General features: G+C 38.7%; 1 protein-coding gene across 1 annotated transcript in view; it reads right to left on the bottom strand.

Moving 5' to 3' along the window:
• Positions 1-864: 864 nt before the first annotated feature.
• The window catches only part of CLCA1 (chloride channel accessory 1), a 36093-nt gene continuing 24555 nt past the window's right edge, over positions 865-12402 (bottom strand). The window contains exons 8-14 of the mRNA XM_032867042.1: positions 11118-11292; positions 9174-9280; positions 6949-7164; positions 6134-6395; positions 4888-5058; positions 2423-2662; positions 865-1357 (exon numbers count right to left, since the gene is read on the bottom strand). Of these exons, the coding sequence (XP_032722933.1) occupies positions 975-1357; positions 2423-2662; positions 4888-5058; positions 6134-6395; positions 6949-7164; positions 9174-9280; positions 11118-11292 (1554 nt within the window). The 3' untranslated portion in view covers positions 865-974. The remainder of the gene's footprint in view (positions 1358-2422; positions 2663-4887; positions 5059-6133; positions 6396-6948; positions 7165-9173; positions 9281-11117; positions 11293-12402) is intronic.

Here is a 12402-nt window from a genome sequence, read left to right as displayed (position 1 = left end):
TTTTTTTTTTTTTTTTTTTTTTTTTTTTTTTTTTTTTTTTTTTTGTACTCAGGACCTAGCAGGGGCCTGGAATATAATAGGCAGATGAGGAACATTTGTTGAATGAACTGAATTGTATTACATAAGATAATGCATATGGGGCATTGGTAGAGCATTTAGCACAGAGTACACACACAAAAAACATTTATTTCTTAGTCACTTCTACTTCACATCTGGCTTGAACCTATATTTCCTACCTCATCTCCCACCATTGTGGCTTTAAGCATCACTGACTTGTAATTTCATGGACATAACATACATTTCTATGCCTAAGGAGACGTCATCATCCTACTGTTTCTTTCTGCAATGCAATCTCTTCCTGAAATGCGTAATCCTTGCAAATTTAGAGAAGAGAATCCATTTTCCTGGTAATGTTGATACAAATAGCAAACTGTGCCTTTTATATTTAGATAGTTGGACCTAGTTGGGCATCTGGAACCTTTCACATGCAATTACATGTTCTTTTTTAATTGGCAAAGCTCCTTAAAATGAATTAAACATACTTTCATTTATTAATGCAAGCACCTCTTTAACAATCATTAATAGGAGCACCTGGGTGGCTCAGTGGGTTAAAGCCTCTGCCTTTGGCTCAGGTCATGGTCCCAGGGTCCTGAGATTGAGCCCTGCAATGGGGGGGGTTGGTGGGGGGGTCTCTGCTCAGCAGGGAGCCTGCTTCCTCTTCTCTATCTGCCTGTCTCTCTGCCTACTTGTGATCTCTGTCTGTCAAATAAATAAATAAAATCTTTTTAAAAAATCATTAATAAATGCCTGTGTGATGATTAAATTTCTGGATTTAAATGATAGTCTTTATACATATGTAGCCAGTTGTTTAGCATTTGATTTTATTATATCACCCTCTACAGGAAAGTTTAAAATACATTTTGGAGAATTTTATAATCAAAAGAAGGGTGGATGATTTATTCATCTCATGAAACTCAGCCCAAGGCTACTGACAGCTGCAATTCCCCTAGCCACTTCCACATTATTTTTAAAATGTGAAGGCCAGGAATGGTGCTATTGACATTGATATCAGGACAAGGAGGAGTAGTTATCTCTGGAGGAGTCGGTGGAGGAATAAACAAAGACACTCCCACAATATTAGAGATTTCTGACTTGAGATTGGACTTATCAACAGCCTGAACTGCAATGAAGAGATCCGTGCCATTTTCAAAAGGGATGTTTTCTGGTGAAAACACGAAGACTTCCTTAGAGTTGGCCTCCTTCGGGATAAGATCAGATGTGTTCACTTGAAGTGATTCAGTGAAATTGTCTCTGAGATCAAGAATACTTGCACTTATTCTAATGATATACTTGAGAGCTAAAAAGAAAAAAAATCATGACTTGTAATTCTCAAGTGTTAAAGAAGTTTTAAGTCTATAAGAAACTATATTACCATTCCATAAAGTTCCAGTGAATAAATGTAATTGATGGTCCATATTTATAAGCATTAGTATTCTTTTTACATTCTTGTTTGTGTATCTCAACAGAGTGATAAATGTAAAACTGGATCAAGGGGTGCCTGGGTGGCTCAGTTGGTTAAGCATCTTTACCTGATTTTGGCTCAGGTCATGATCCAGGGTGGTGAGATCAAGCCCTAAAGAGCTTCCTGCTGGGCATGGAGCCTACTTAAGATTCTCCCTCTCCCTCTGTCCCTACTCCTTCACCTGTCTCCACCCTTCCCCATCACGTGCATGCACGTGCTCTCTCAATAAATAAATAAATAAATAAATAAATAAAAACTGGGCAGGCATGAGCTAAAGCCTTGATCAGTATTTCTATATATACATCTGGCTGTGAGAGGAAGTCTTTAAACTATTGCTTATTGCTTATTATTTATAGAGGAGTTTTGGGTACCAGTGCCTCTCAAACTTTCATGTACATAAAAAATACCCAGGGACCTTAAATGACAGATTCTGGTTTTATAGGTCTCGTTGGGGACTGGAGTTCTACATTTCTAACAAGCATTTCTATGATGCCCATGCTGCCATCTGAAGACTATACTTCAAGACAAAAATCTAGTAGGACCTGAGTTTTCTCCCAAAGGTCAGTTCTGCTCCATAGAGATCTATGCTGTATTCCCAAGCCTTTCCAGAGTGATTGCTAAGAATGGGGTTTATTAAAAGACAGTTTGGCAAGATTTCAAAAAAATCTAAAGATTGCCTGTTACTGGTTGAAACCTCTTAAAAGATAAATGTGGGCCAGCTTTTCAGGTTCTAAATCTCTCCTATTTAAAAATCCTAACCCTTCATTTCGTAGGACATTCCCAATCCCTCTTGCCTCCTGTCTTCCCCATGCATCATAACATGTCTGCCTGCCTCACCTCCTTCTGCACCCCAGTTGGCTGGAAAACTCCTTTACGTGGTTCACACCACATTCAGCTTACCTCTTCCATGATCATAATCATCCCCAGGAGCTGTCCAAGTCAAATTAATAAATTTGTTCCCATGGATTTTTGCCTTGAGATCAGTGATTTGACAAGGTGGGAAGCGGTCAGGTATGGGAGCCTGTGGGACACCAGAGGCCACAAATGAACCTCCTGAGGTTGTCCTGCTGAAACACACTTGGTTGCCATCAAGATCGTTCTTACTAATTTCAGGTCTCGGTGGATTCCATTTTATTTCACCTGCAACACATTACATTACATTACATTACAAGCAACTATATGACTATATTTCCCTTTGTTTTGTTGTCAGATTGCCCTCTTCCTACTCTTGCCTTTGCCTTCTTTCCTCCCACACACAAAATTAATTTTAACTATTTGGTGTAAAGATCCCAAATCAGGTTGCATCAGAGGGAAAAAAGCAAAGAGAGAATCACAGTTTATTTTATCTTACAGATATTTTCTGGAATAACAATTCTCGTAATTTATTTTCATGATATTTGTCATGGAGTTGTTTCTCTTCCCATCTTTTTGCCCATCCTGATTTTACTCTTCCTAGATCAGTTTAAATCCTAAGTCTATTTTAAGCCTTCTTAGACTGCCTCGAGAAATCTCTTTCACCTAGTTAATGTGGTTGGTTTTATTATTTTTCCTGTTTATTTGGTAATTAATCATTTGTACCATCAAGAATTGCCCTGATTATTTCTTCCATGCATTTTCCCCCTTACTCAATGTTTGTGTTTTATCATTCTTATTAGATGGCAGCTTCTCATAAACTGTTTTATGTTAGAGGTTCTAAAATTTTATGCTTTTGGAAGACTTCTGATTTTCCATTGAATGCCTAGGAAATTAGTGCTTATAGCAATTTCAATATTCTTCACATTCTTGCTGTAAGGTTGTATAAAAATAATCCTGGAACTCAAAGAATACCCTGACCTGCTCAATCAGTAGGGTTCTCCAATTCTCATTTCAATAAAAATATTCCATAATACCCTAACATGGCATTACACAGAATTTACTCTTTCCTAAAACCTACTTCTTTAACCCTTAAAATTTTTGTCTGTAAAGACAGATTGATCTTCATACCCATTCATCTGGTCTTGGGCAAAGATAAAGTAGATACTGTAGCAGGTTCAGAGTTAGTATTCAATTTACCAATAGAGAGCAACTCTCTTGGTATTCATCAAGGGATAGAGGAGAAAAATATGGCTTTCCAATGCCAAGCCAAGTCCTATCACAGGCCAATAACCTCTCTAGCCTCTGTTTCTCTGTCTGTAAAATGGCATAATTAGAAGAATGTAATGTCCTAATGTGAGCAAAAACACTGAGCATGAGGCTAGATATAGCCATTAAACCAAGAAGCTCCTGCGTTTTCCCCCTAACTTGGAAAGAAGAACAAATGAAAATAAACTAAGTCGAAATATGTGAAAGAGCTTTGGAAGCAATGTCTTTAAAGCATTGTTTTTTCTTGTGCTCACCTTTGCATGAAACACCACATGTCCTAAAATCCTCCTTTTACTGAGCACACACTCAAGTAAACAGGACAATGGGAAGCTTCTTGGAGGAGCTATTCTTACAATAAACCAGGTGCTAAGTAAAAGAGATTGATGGAAAACAAGTCCTGGAACCCATCAGTACTTGTCTTGGTCCCAATTCCAGCTCTAATCCAGGGCAAGTGTTTATGATCAAGAGTGTATAGGACTGTCTGTTTCTTAGAGCACAATTTCCCCACCTGCTTACATGTGGGCTCAGTGTACTGGCTGATATTAGGTTCATCTACTATTCTCCCAGGTCTGAGCAAGAGAAAGGAGACAGTGGGGCTTGTGATATTGATGTATATAATAAGCCGTAAATTCCCTTATTCTATAGAAATGCCACTATCAGTGGAAAGAGCTTTATTATAGAATGTTTTAAAATTTATTAAAAATAATAGCAAACATTTATTTAACACTTTTATTTACCAGCAACAGCTCATTAGATGTATTTCCTTGTTCATTCCTCATAACTCCCTTACGAGGTAGTTACCATTGTTATTCCCATTTTATAACTGAGGAAAGTGAAGCACAAAGAGATTATCTAAAATACTTTGATAGAGGGCTGGAATGTGAACCCAGGCAGTAGAAAGCTGCTTTCAATCCATTGGCTTTCATCTGAGGGTTATTTTGCCTCTAGAGGACAGTGGATTATGCTTGGAGACATTTTTGATTGCCATGACTGTGGGGGATGCTTCTGATAGCTAGTGAGTAGAGGACAGGAATGCTAGTAAATGTCCTACAATGCACAGGACAGCCCCCACAACAAAGCATTATGTGGCCCAAAATGTCACAAATGTAGTGTTGGCCCAAAATACAGTGTTCGGACTGAAAAGCCCTGATATCAAATCACACCATTCTCCCCACAGGCTTATTGGTTTTCTCTTGATCCCAAGACTTTTACTCAAGCCATGTGTGTTATTACAGATTACTTACCATTCTCAACCCAGCCAGGCATGTGCATGGCTCCATTCTGCTGGGGTCTCACCCTCTGTCCAGCTGTATTTATTCCTCCCAGAGCCCTCACTTTCACACTGTATCTACCATTTGTATCATAAGCCGTAAAATACCTCGAATAGATACCATCGTCCTTAGTAGCATCGGCACCTTGACAGGAAAATGAAGAAATTGATGAATATCTGAAAGGCGGATGTGCATTTGTATATTTCCAACTCATATGTGGGCTAAAAATTTTCAAAGCAAAGATAACCTTGCACTATCTCCAAGAGAGTTTAGGATTTGATTCCGTTAAAGATGAAATCTACTTTTTCTCTTAGGCACACATGCACATGCGTGTATATGTCTCTGTGTGTGTTTAGCTTCGTATGTGTGTATTTTATCTTCCTGAATTGTTGTCTTTCTTTCTGAAATCAGAGGTCATGCCATGTGTCAGCTACATCCAACATAGCTCAAGGTAACTATTCATTAAGTATCTGTCGAGCTGAGTTGAATTGTTGCTCATTACTATGAAGAAAAAAAGTTATTTAATTATCTTTTTTTTTTAAACTTATGACTTCTCACCAGGGTAGATTTGGGTAGGAAATCCATTTACAGAATTTGTTCTAATAAGGTTACTTGCATCAGAGTAAGCAGTCATGTGCCTTCTATAAAGAAATGTAGAATTCTCTTTCTCTCACTCCCTGTTAGATTTCTTTAAAAAATAATGGGCAGGATTTTCATTTTGTGGGCAAACTAATGCAGAGTCTGCATACATATAGCAGGCACACAGTTATATGTGCCATATAACTGCACTTGAATTTATCTCTGCTGCTTTCTAAATGTGAAAGCCTCAGTTTCTTCATCTGTAATGTAGGGTTAATAATATCTCAAAAGTGTGGTAAAGATAAAAATGAAGATAACATAACATAAAATAGCTATTAATTTTCCTCCTTCCCTTTTGGGAAGTGTGGAATACCTTCTGACAACTCCCTAGAGTATCTAAGTGTATTAAACTTGAGCCACTAATGTGTTTGGTCTTTGCAGAGGCTAAAGGTAAGCCCTTCTTCATGCTGTCCAACATTTTAAAATATAGGAATTGTGGGGAAGCAGAGAACTCTCCCAACCAGACCCCCAGTGGCGGACTCCCTGATTCTAACTGTCCTCACCAGATCATGCCCTCCTTCTGTTCCTTGATTGCTTTCTGGAAAAGAAAGATGTGTTTTCCAATCTTTGGAATGGTTACCTGCTCCATTGTCCAGTAATTCAAGGTTAACTGTTTTACCATTCACTGATTCTATTATAGCTGTGACAGTGGCCCTGAGGATTGGCGAGGATCCTTGATGAATCTTTGCATAAACGGCCATAGGGCTAGGAAATTTGCCTTGGTCTTTGCTCATTTTAGAGGTCACTGTAATTGGAGGCAGAGTAGCACTTGAAGCACGGGAGGTTACAGTCAGAGTCAGGGTTTGTGAGCTTGCTTTCAGACTGTAACTCCAAGTGCCAACCTGACCAAAACAAATGGAGACATTTCCAATTAATAACTGTAAATGACACAGACCTGACTTTAATGCTACCTATAAGAAGAGCTTATCTGGTATAAGCATGTTACAAAAGCATATTTAAGAAGAACTCTGATATTTTGTCAACCAAGGGAAATTCTGGTACATTTGGATTAACTACATGGTTCTTACTGTCAAGAAAATCCTAGTTGGGGAAAATGAGGTCAGAAAGCTGTATGCTTATTTCCTTGGTTTCTAAAAAGCAGTATCAAATCAATGGGTTCCTGAGGTGATATTTTTCATGATCCCGAAGTTTCAAGGACCATTTTGCATCTTGACTTCTATGTAATTTGAAACTTCTCCCTTTAGTACCTGTAGAAAATATCATCAATTTCCTTTCCCTTGATTTGCTGTCATACTAATGAGATAATTTTCCTTGTTCTCTCTTTCATTCAATACTAACTCTCCTTTTAGCAACCACCCACATTGAGAAAGCTATTTTGTAAAAACTTCAATTTATCTTGTCAAATTGTGGGACAGATAAAACCTGAGTCCATACCTTCGCAGTGCCTGGGATTTGGAGGTAGGCCATTCTAGTGCTTGTGTCCACTACCAAGCCATCTTGTTTCTTTCCACTAGGATCACTGAGAAGGATTTGGGGAGGCTGTGTTGTCCAAGTGATGAGAAATAACGTGTCCTTTCCCACAGTGCTGTCCACAAGCACTGTGCCATTCATCCACTCATTGTTCTGGAGGGTTAAGCCTCTACTCTCAAGCTGTTAAGAAAGAAAAACAACTCTTTACATTCTGGAGAATATAGCCCCCATTGCACAGTCTCTTCCATTCTGCCTCCAATTCCCAGTTGTCCCATTAAAAGCCTTCCGTGATGCCTGAGTCCTTGGCTTAGTACTTAGGTCTTAATCATTATCCAGTTCTAAATTACCTTTCTTCCAGCCTTAGCTTCCACAATGTTTATTCCTACACCCAAACTAGACCACTTCCCAAATGACACTCATGAATCCCTGGACTCTGACTCTATCATACTCTCTGCTTTTCCTGGAAGTCTATACATTCAACTCCATTTATCTAAGCCTTACCAAGCCTTCAAAACTCGGTTCAAATGGCACTTTCTCTCTGAAATTTTCTCTAAAGTCCACCTCACTTACTGACTGAGAATTATCTCTCCCTCCTGTGAGTTCTCACAGAATCTTGATTCTGTCACTCCTTTGATATTCTCCCAGTGTTTTCCTTTATACTTACTTGTGTTTATATCTCATCCTGTTTACTAGACTATAAACTTAACTCTTTAGGGGCCTGACTGGGACTTTTTGCAAATAACCAATGCTAGCTAGATCAAGTAGTCCCTGTGAAGATAAATGAAAATAAGTCAAGGGCCAAGGCTGATTTGTTGTTTGGAGAAGAATGAAGAAGTGGTTAGAACAGAGACTGAGGTGGGGAAGGGTTAACAGGACTTTTACAGAGAATGTGACCTTGAGGACTGTCTCCTAGATAATTATCTCTTGTCCTTAAACTGTTATCTAAGAGAAGATAGGGTAGCTGGGTCATAGAGTCAGATTTCTAATTTCATAGGTAGATTTGACCTTGGATGTGGAAAAAGTAAAGGGCTCTTATACTCATATACTGAAGGGCTCCTAAATCTGATTCTTAAGGTAGGTGGGTAAATGAGTTCTGCTCATTTCTCTATCTCTCTCACTGTTAGGCTTCTTAAATACAAAAGTAATGGGCAGAAACTGCCTGACCGTGAACTTGTCCTTTCATCAGTTTAATCACTTTTTTCAGACACATTCCTCCAATTTCCAGATTGGACTCTTGAGTTCAGTTTTCTAAATCTGAGCTAGGATAACACAAATGAGTATAATTGCTATCTTCTTTGATTGAATAAATGCTACCCTGGTAGATCAGAAAACCTGTTGTTTCAAAATCTGTCAATTTTTGGCTTTAACATGACATTGTTTTTTTACTTTCATCCAAACTCTCACAATAAAATTATCACAATAAAAATAATAATTCACATAGATGTGAGTTCTGATTACTTACTCTCTAGCTTAAAAATTCATGTGAGTAGCTTTTGAAACTAAAGAAGAACATTTAAAATATATTTGTCCTTTTCTTAATGAATAGTCCCAAAATTTTTGAAAGAAAATTTGGTTTTCTTGACATTTTAGAACCAGAAGGGCCCATGGTTCTGGTTCATATCTGGCTGAGAAACTGAGGCCCAGAAAGGGGAAGTTCTTAACCTACAGTTCGAGAGTTAATGGCAGGCCCAGGACCAGAACCCAGGTGTCTTGACTGACATCATGGGCTTTTCACAGAGCAAAACACTTTTCACTCATAAGGAAATCCTGGCAAATATCAGAGATTTGAGGTAATGGAAAAATAGAGCACATAATCCACGAACACTGACTTGTCCCAGAAAATTTGTGTTAAGTTGATCTGCTGTGAAGAAAATTTTGAGCCAATTATATTGCTATGGGTGCTTGTTAACAGATGTTAAAAAAAAGAATTTTTGGACCCATTATATTGTATGTTGCTGGTTTCTGTGGAGAAGTCAATATTGTTTCCAAACAAGTAAACACTAATTGCTTTGCTTTAAAAAAGTAGTGTTACATTTTAGGAATAAAGTCCAATATCAGGGTAAAACGTCTATTTTTAGTTTTAACTTACTACTAGATGAATGTAGCACTTAAAAATTTTAACCATTAAACTTTCCATTTTGGTTATAATTATTTAGAAACATGAAAAACCAGAGAGTAAAAATTCTGACCTGGATAGCACGCTGGGAGGCAGCTCCATTTCCAGATGAAAGGGCCCCAAAAGCATCAATGAGGCCATTGTTCTGAGCCTGATCTGAAGCATATGTCTGTAAACCTCCTAAAACACAATTATATTATCAGAAGTTGTTTTCTAGAAAGCAAGTATGTGCACCATTTTAGCTACTGTTAAGATAGCAGAATACATGACATAAATATTCTATTGCAGTTTTAAAATATTAATCAATCACCATCAACCAGGCATCCAGATTAATTCAGAAGTCGATACTAAATTTTTAATCCTACTAAATAATAGCTTCGACAACATCTCAGTTGCCCAGCTAGGTCAATTATCTGCAAAGCAGCCATGAATCTCTGATAGGTCAAAACTAGTAACATAAAATTTCATGTTTTAAAGGTCATATGCTTCATATAAGAGAATTCATTAAGCCTTATTCCAAGCCTATTGGTTTATTCTTATTTTAGACATAATCTTAACAAGCTTGACTTCTGGGTTTTCTCCTAAATCATAAAACATATATATGTTAACAACAGCAAGAAATAACAGCTGCAAGGGACAGTTATAGAAAAGTATAATATATAGTAAAAAATAGATTATACACCAGGTCTCCCAGTCTTGGGCTATTTAGAGTACGTGTAACTAAGATAGTTGATGTGAAAACACTTTTAAACCATTAATGCCATCCAAGGTTTAAGGTAAGTACTTTGGTAATGCTCTTGGGGCCCCACCCAGATACCCTTACGGAGGCAATCGAATCTTTCCCCTGCTGCTCTAAGTGTTAGCTGCTAATGGCATATAACTGCTCCTTTTTCCAGAAAATTGCCTTACCAAAAGAGGCTATGCTTGCTGGAGAAGTAACCCTCACCTCCATCTTGCCTTGATTGTCCACAACTGATGACTGATGGACACAATGGTACAAAAGGTCAGCCCTTTGCCTCAAGATTGTACCAAATGTGTGATGCAATTCCAGATTGAGAGCTCCCTGTAGTGTTAGGCTTCAGCTAGACGCTAGGTCCACTTCTGTGCTTGGGTCCTTCCCCTGTCCTATCCTACTTCCCTTTCTCCTGTTCTCCTGAGAGCTCTCCCTGTATAAATCACATGCACCCAAATCCTTGTCTCAGGCTCTGCTGCTAGGAAACCCAGCCTAAGACATGTGGTATTAGGAATAAGCAGTCCATCATTTTAGCTCCCTCAGGAGACAACTCAGCATAATAATTGATATCCATAATCCTGGCCCTAAGTTAAAAAAACTGTGCCCACTTACTCTGCTAAAGAAGCCAGGCACTTATGGAATCTTTTTAAACCATCTGTGTGTGAGATATGAGCTCAATATATTAATATTTTATGGAGAAAATGCATTGTTTTCTACATTGTCAGAGTGACCTTCTGTGGGCTCAGTGGGTTCTTTGCTTTTCCCCTGCTACTCCTTATTAAAGTCTCAACTTAGAGGTCACCTTTCTGGACCTTCTCCTTCCCTTAATAAGGTCAAAGGCTTTCCATTCTAGTGTGCCTTCTATAGTTAATAGAGTACTTATATCATGGCATTATATAATTAGTGTCTTATCATCTCTCCCCCATGGGTCTGTAGGCCAGCTGCCAGTTGGAAAAGAGTGGTTCCTGGCTAATATATTATATTCTTTGCAGTCCTTACTTACAAAGTGTCTGGGAAAAGAGACCTGAGTCCTAACTAGAGTGCTGTGCTGATCCCATCTTCCTCCAGACTGCCATAATCCTAGAACGGAGGCCTTAAAAGAAATGGGGAGAGTCAATTCTAATGGTCATTTGGAGGAAAAGGCAGGTAGTTGGTTAATAAGATTCCCCCTCTCTATATATAGCCCACTCTTCCCCTTCTCCCTTGTTCACTGGAGCTCACAGTACAGTGGAAGAGACAATTCAGCAATTCAGTGGGACACAGCAGCAGCAGACCGTCCTTCACCTGTCATTTTAGACAGCTCCTCTAGTTCTTTTGCTGCAGAGGGCCCCAGTGCGACTGTGTGGATGACAGCTCCACTTTGTTTCACCTCGTTGAAGCAAGAGCTTATAGTGTTATCCTCTCCATCGGTCAGCAGCACGATTTCAGATCCATCTGTTGAGAATTTCTTCCTAATAACCTAAGAACATAATGCAGCATATGAGTTAATCAGTGTGGCCAAGGTATTTGGGAGAACAGCATTTAACGGGAATGAGAAGAGAAATTCCAGAGGGATTGAACAAAAGTGCCTGAGAATGGTCAAATAGCTCTCTCTCTTGAAGTGATAAAATTTTAAATCAGCAACACTAATAGAATTTGACAATAGTCTTTTCTCTTGGTTACCCTACTGCAGAGTGGGCTCTGTAAAAAAAAAAGGGTAGTTACAGAGATTCATAGCACTGGGGAAGCAGCAAAAGAGGTTTTTCTAGTTTCCTTCATATGATCTCTCCTTGACAGGCTTCTGGAGGTTTCCAGATGCTTTCAGAAACCATCCTCATTGAATAGGGATAATATATGGGAGATATTAGACACAGGGTAGAGTTAGCTTGTATGATATTCACCATCTGACTAAACCAGCTGTTTATGGTTGGTATTAGTTCTGACTGGTAAGTACCCAGGTCACGGGAATTATTAAAATTTTTAACATTCCCTCTGATTAAAATAAACAATTTTATTCTGTTAACCCCAGCTCCTAATGGTCTTATGACATCGATATTTCAACCATTCTTGATTAACATGGATTATAGTTTTTTACATTGTGTAGAAAGCACAGAACTTTTTTTTTTACGAGTGTTGGATAAGATTTTGATAGAAGGAAAATTAGATTTAAAAAATAGTGTTACTCATTTCAGAAGAGGGACGCAAGAGTCCACTCTTCCCCTAAAAAGAGTAGAAGGAGAGACCCAATAGGGAAAACTAGCAATCAAGCTTGAATAACCTCTCTTCCCTGGAGCAGACTCAGAAAGGGAAAGCATCTTTTGTAGGTTGAAAGAAAAGCTAAGAGCAGAGGGTACTTCTGCTGCACTGTTTGAACTCTGAGGGGCTGCCACACAAGGGAAGAGAGCAGAACTGTGCCTGCTGCTACATGATAGAGCCTAGAGCCCAGGATCCTCTTAACCATGGCCGTGGCCTTGATCTGACCAAACTGAGAGGCCAGAGAAAGGCCTTAATTTGTCCTACTCTCTATCACTGCTATGTGCTGTGGAAAATGTGTGTAAGTTCCCACATATCCCACTGGGAAGACAGAAGT

Source organism: Lontra canadensis, unplaced genomic scaffold, assembly GCF_010015895.1.
Source record: "Lontra canadensis isolate GAN:19392208 unplaced genomic scaffold, GSC_riverotter_1.0 scaffold33, whole genome shotgun sequence".
Lineage (NCBI taxonomy): Eukaryota > Metazoa > Chordata > Mammalia > Carnivora > Mustelidae > Lontra > Lontra canadensis.
This window is presented reverse-complemented; position numbering and strand designations above follow the sequence as displayed.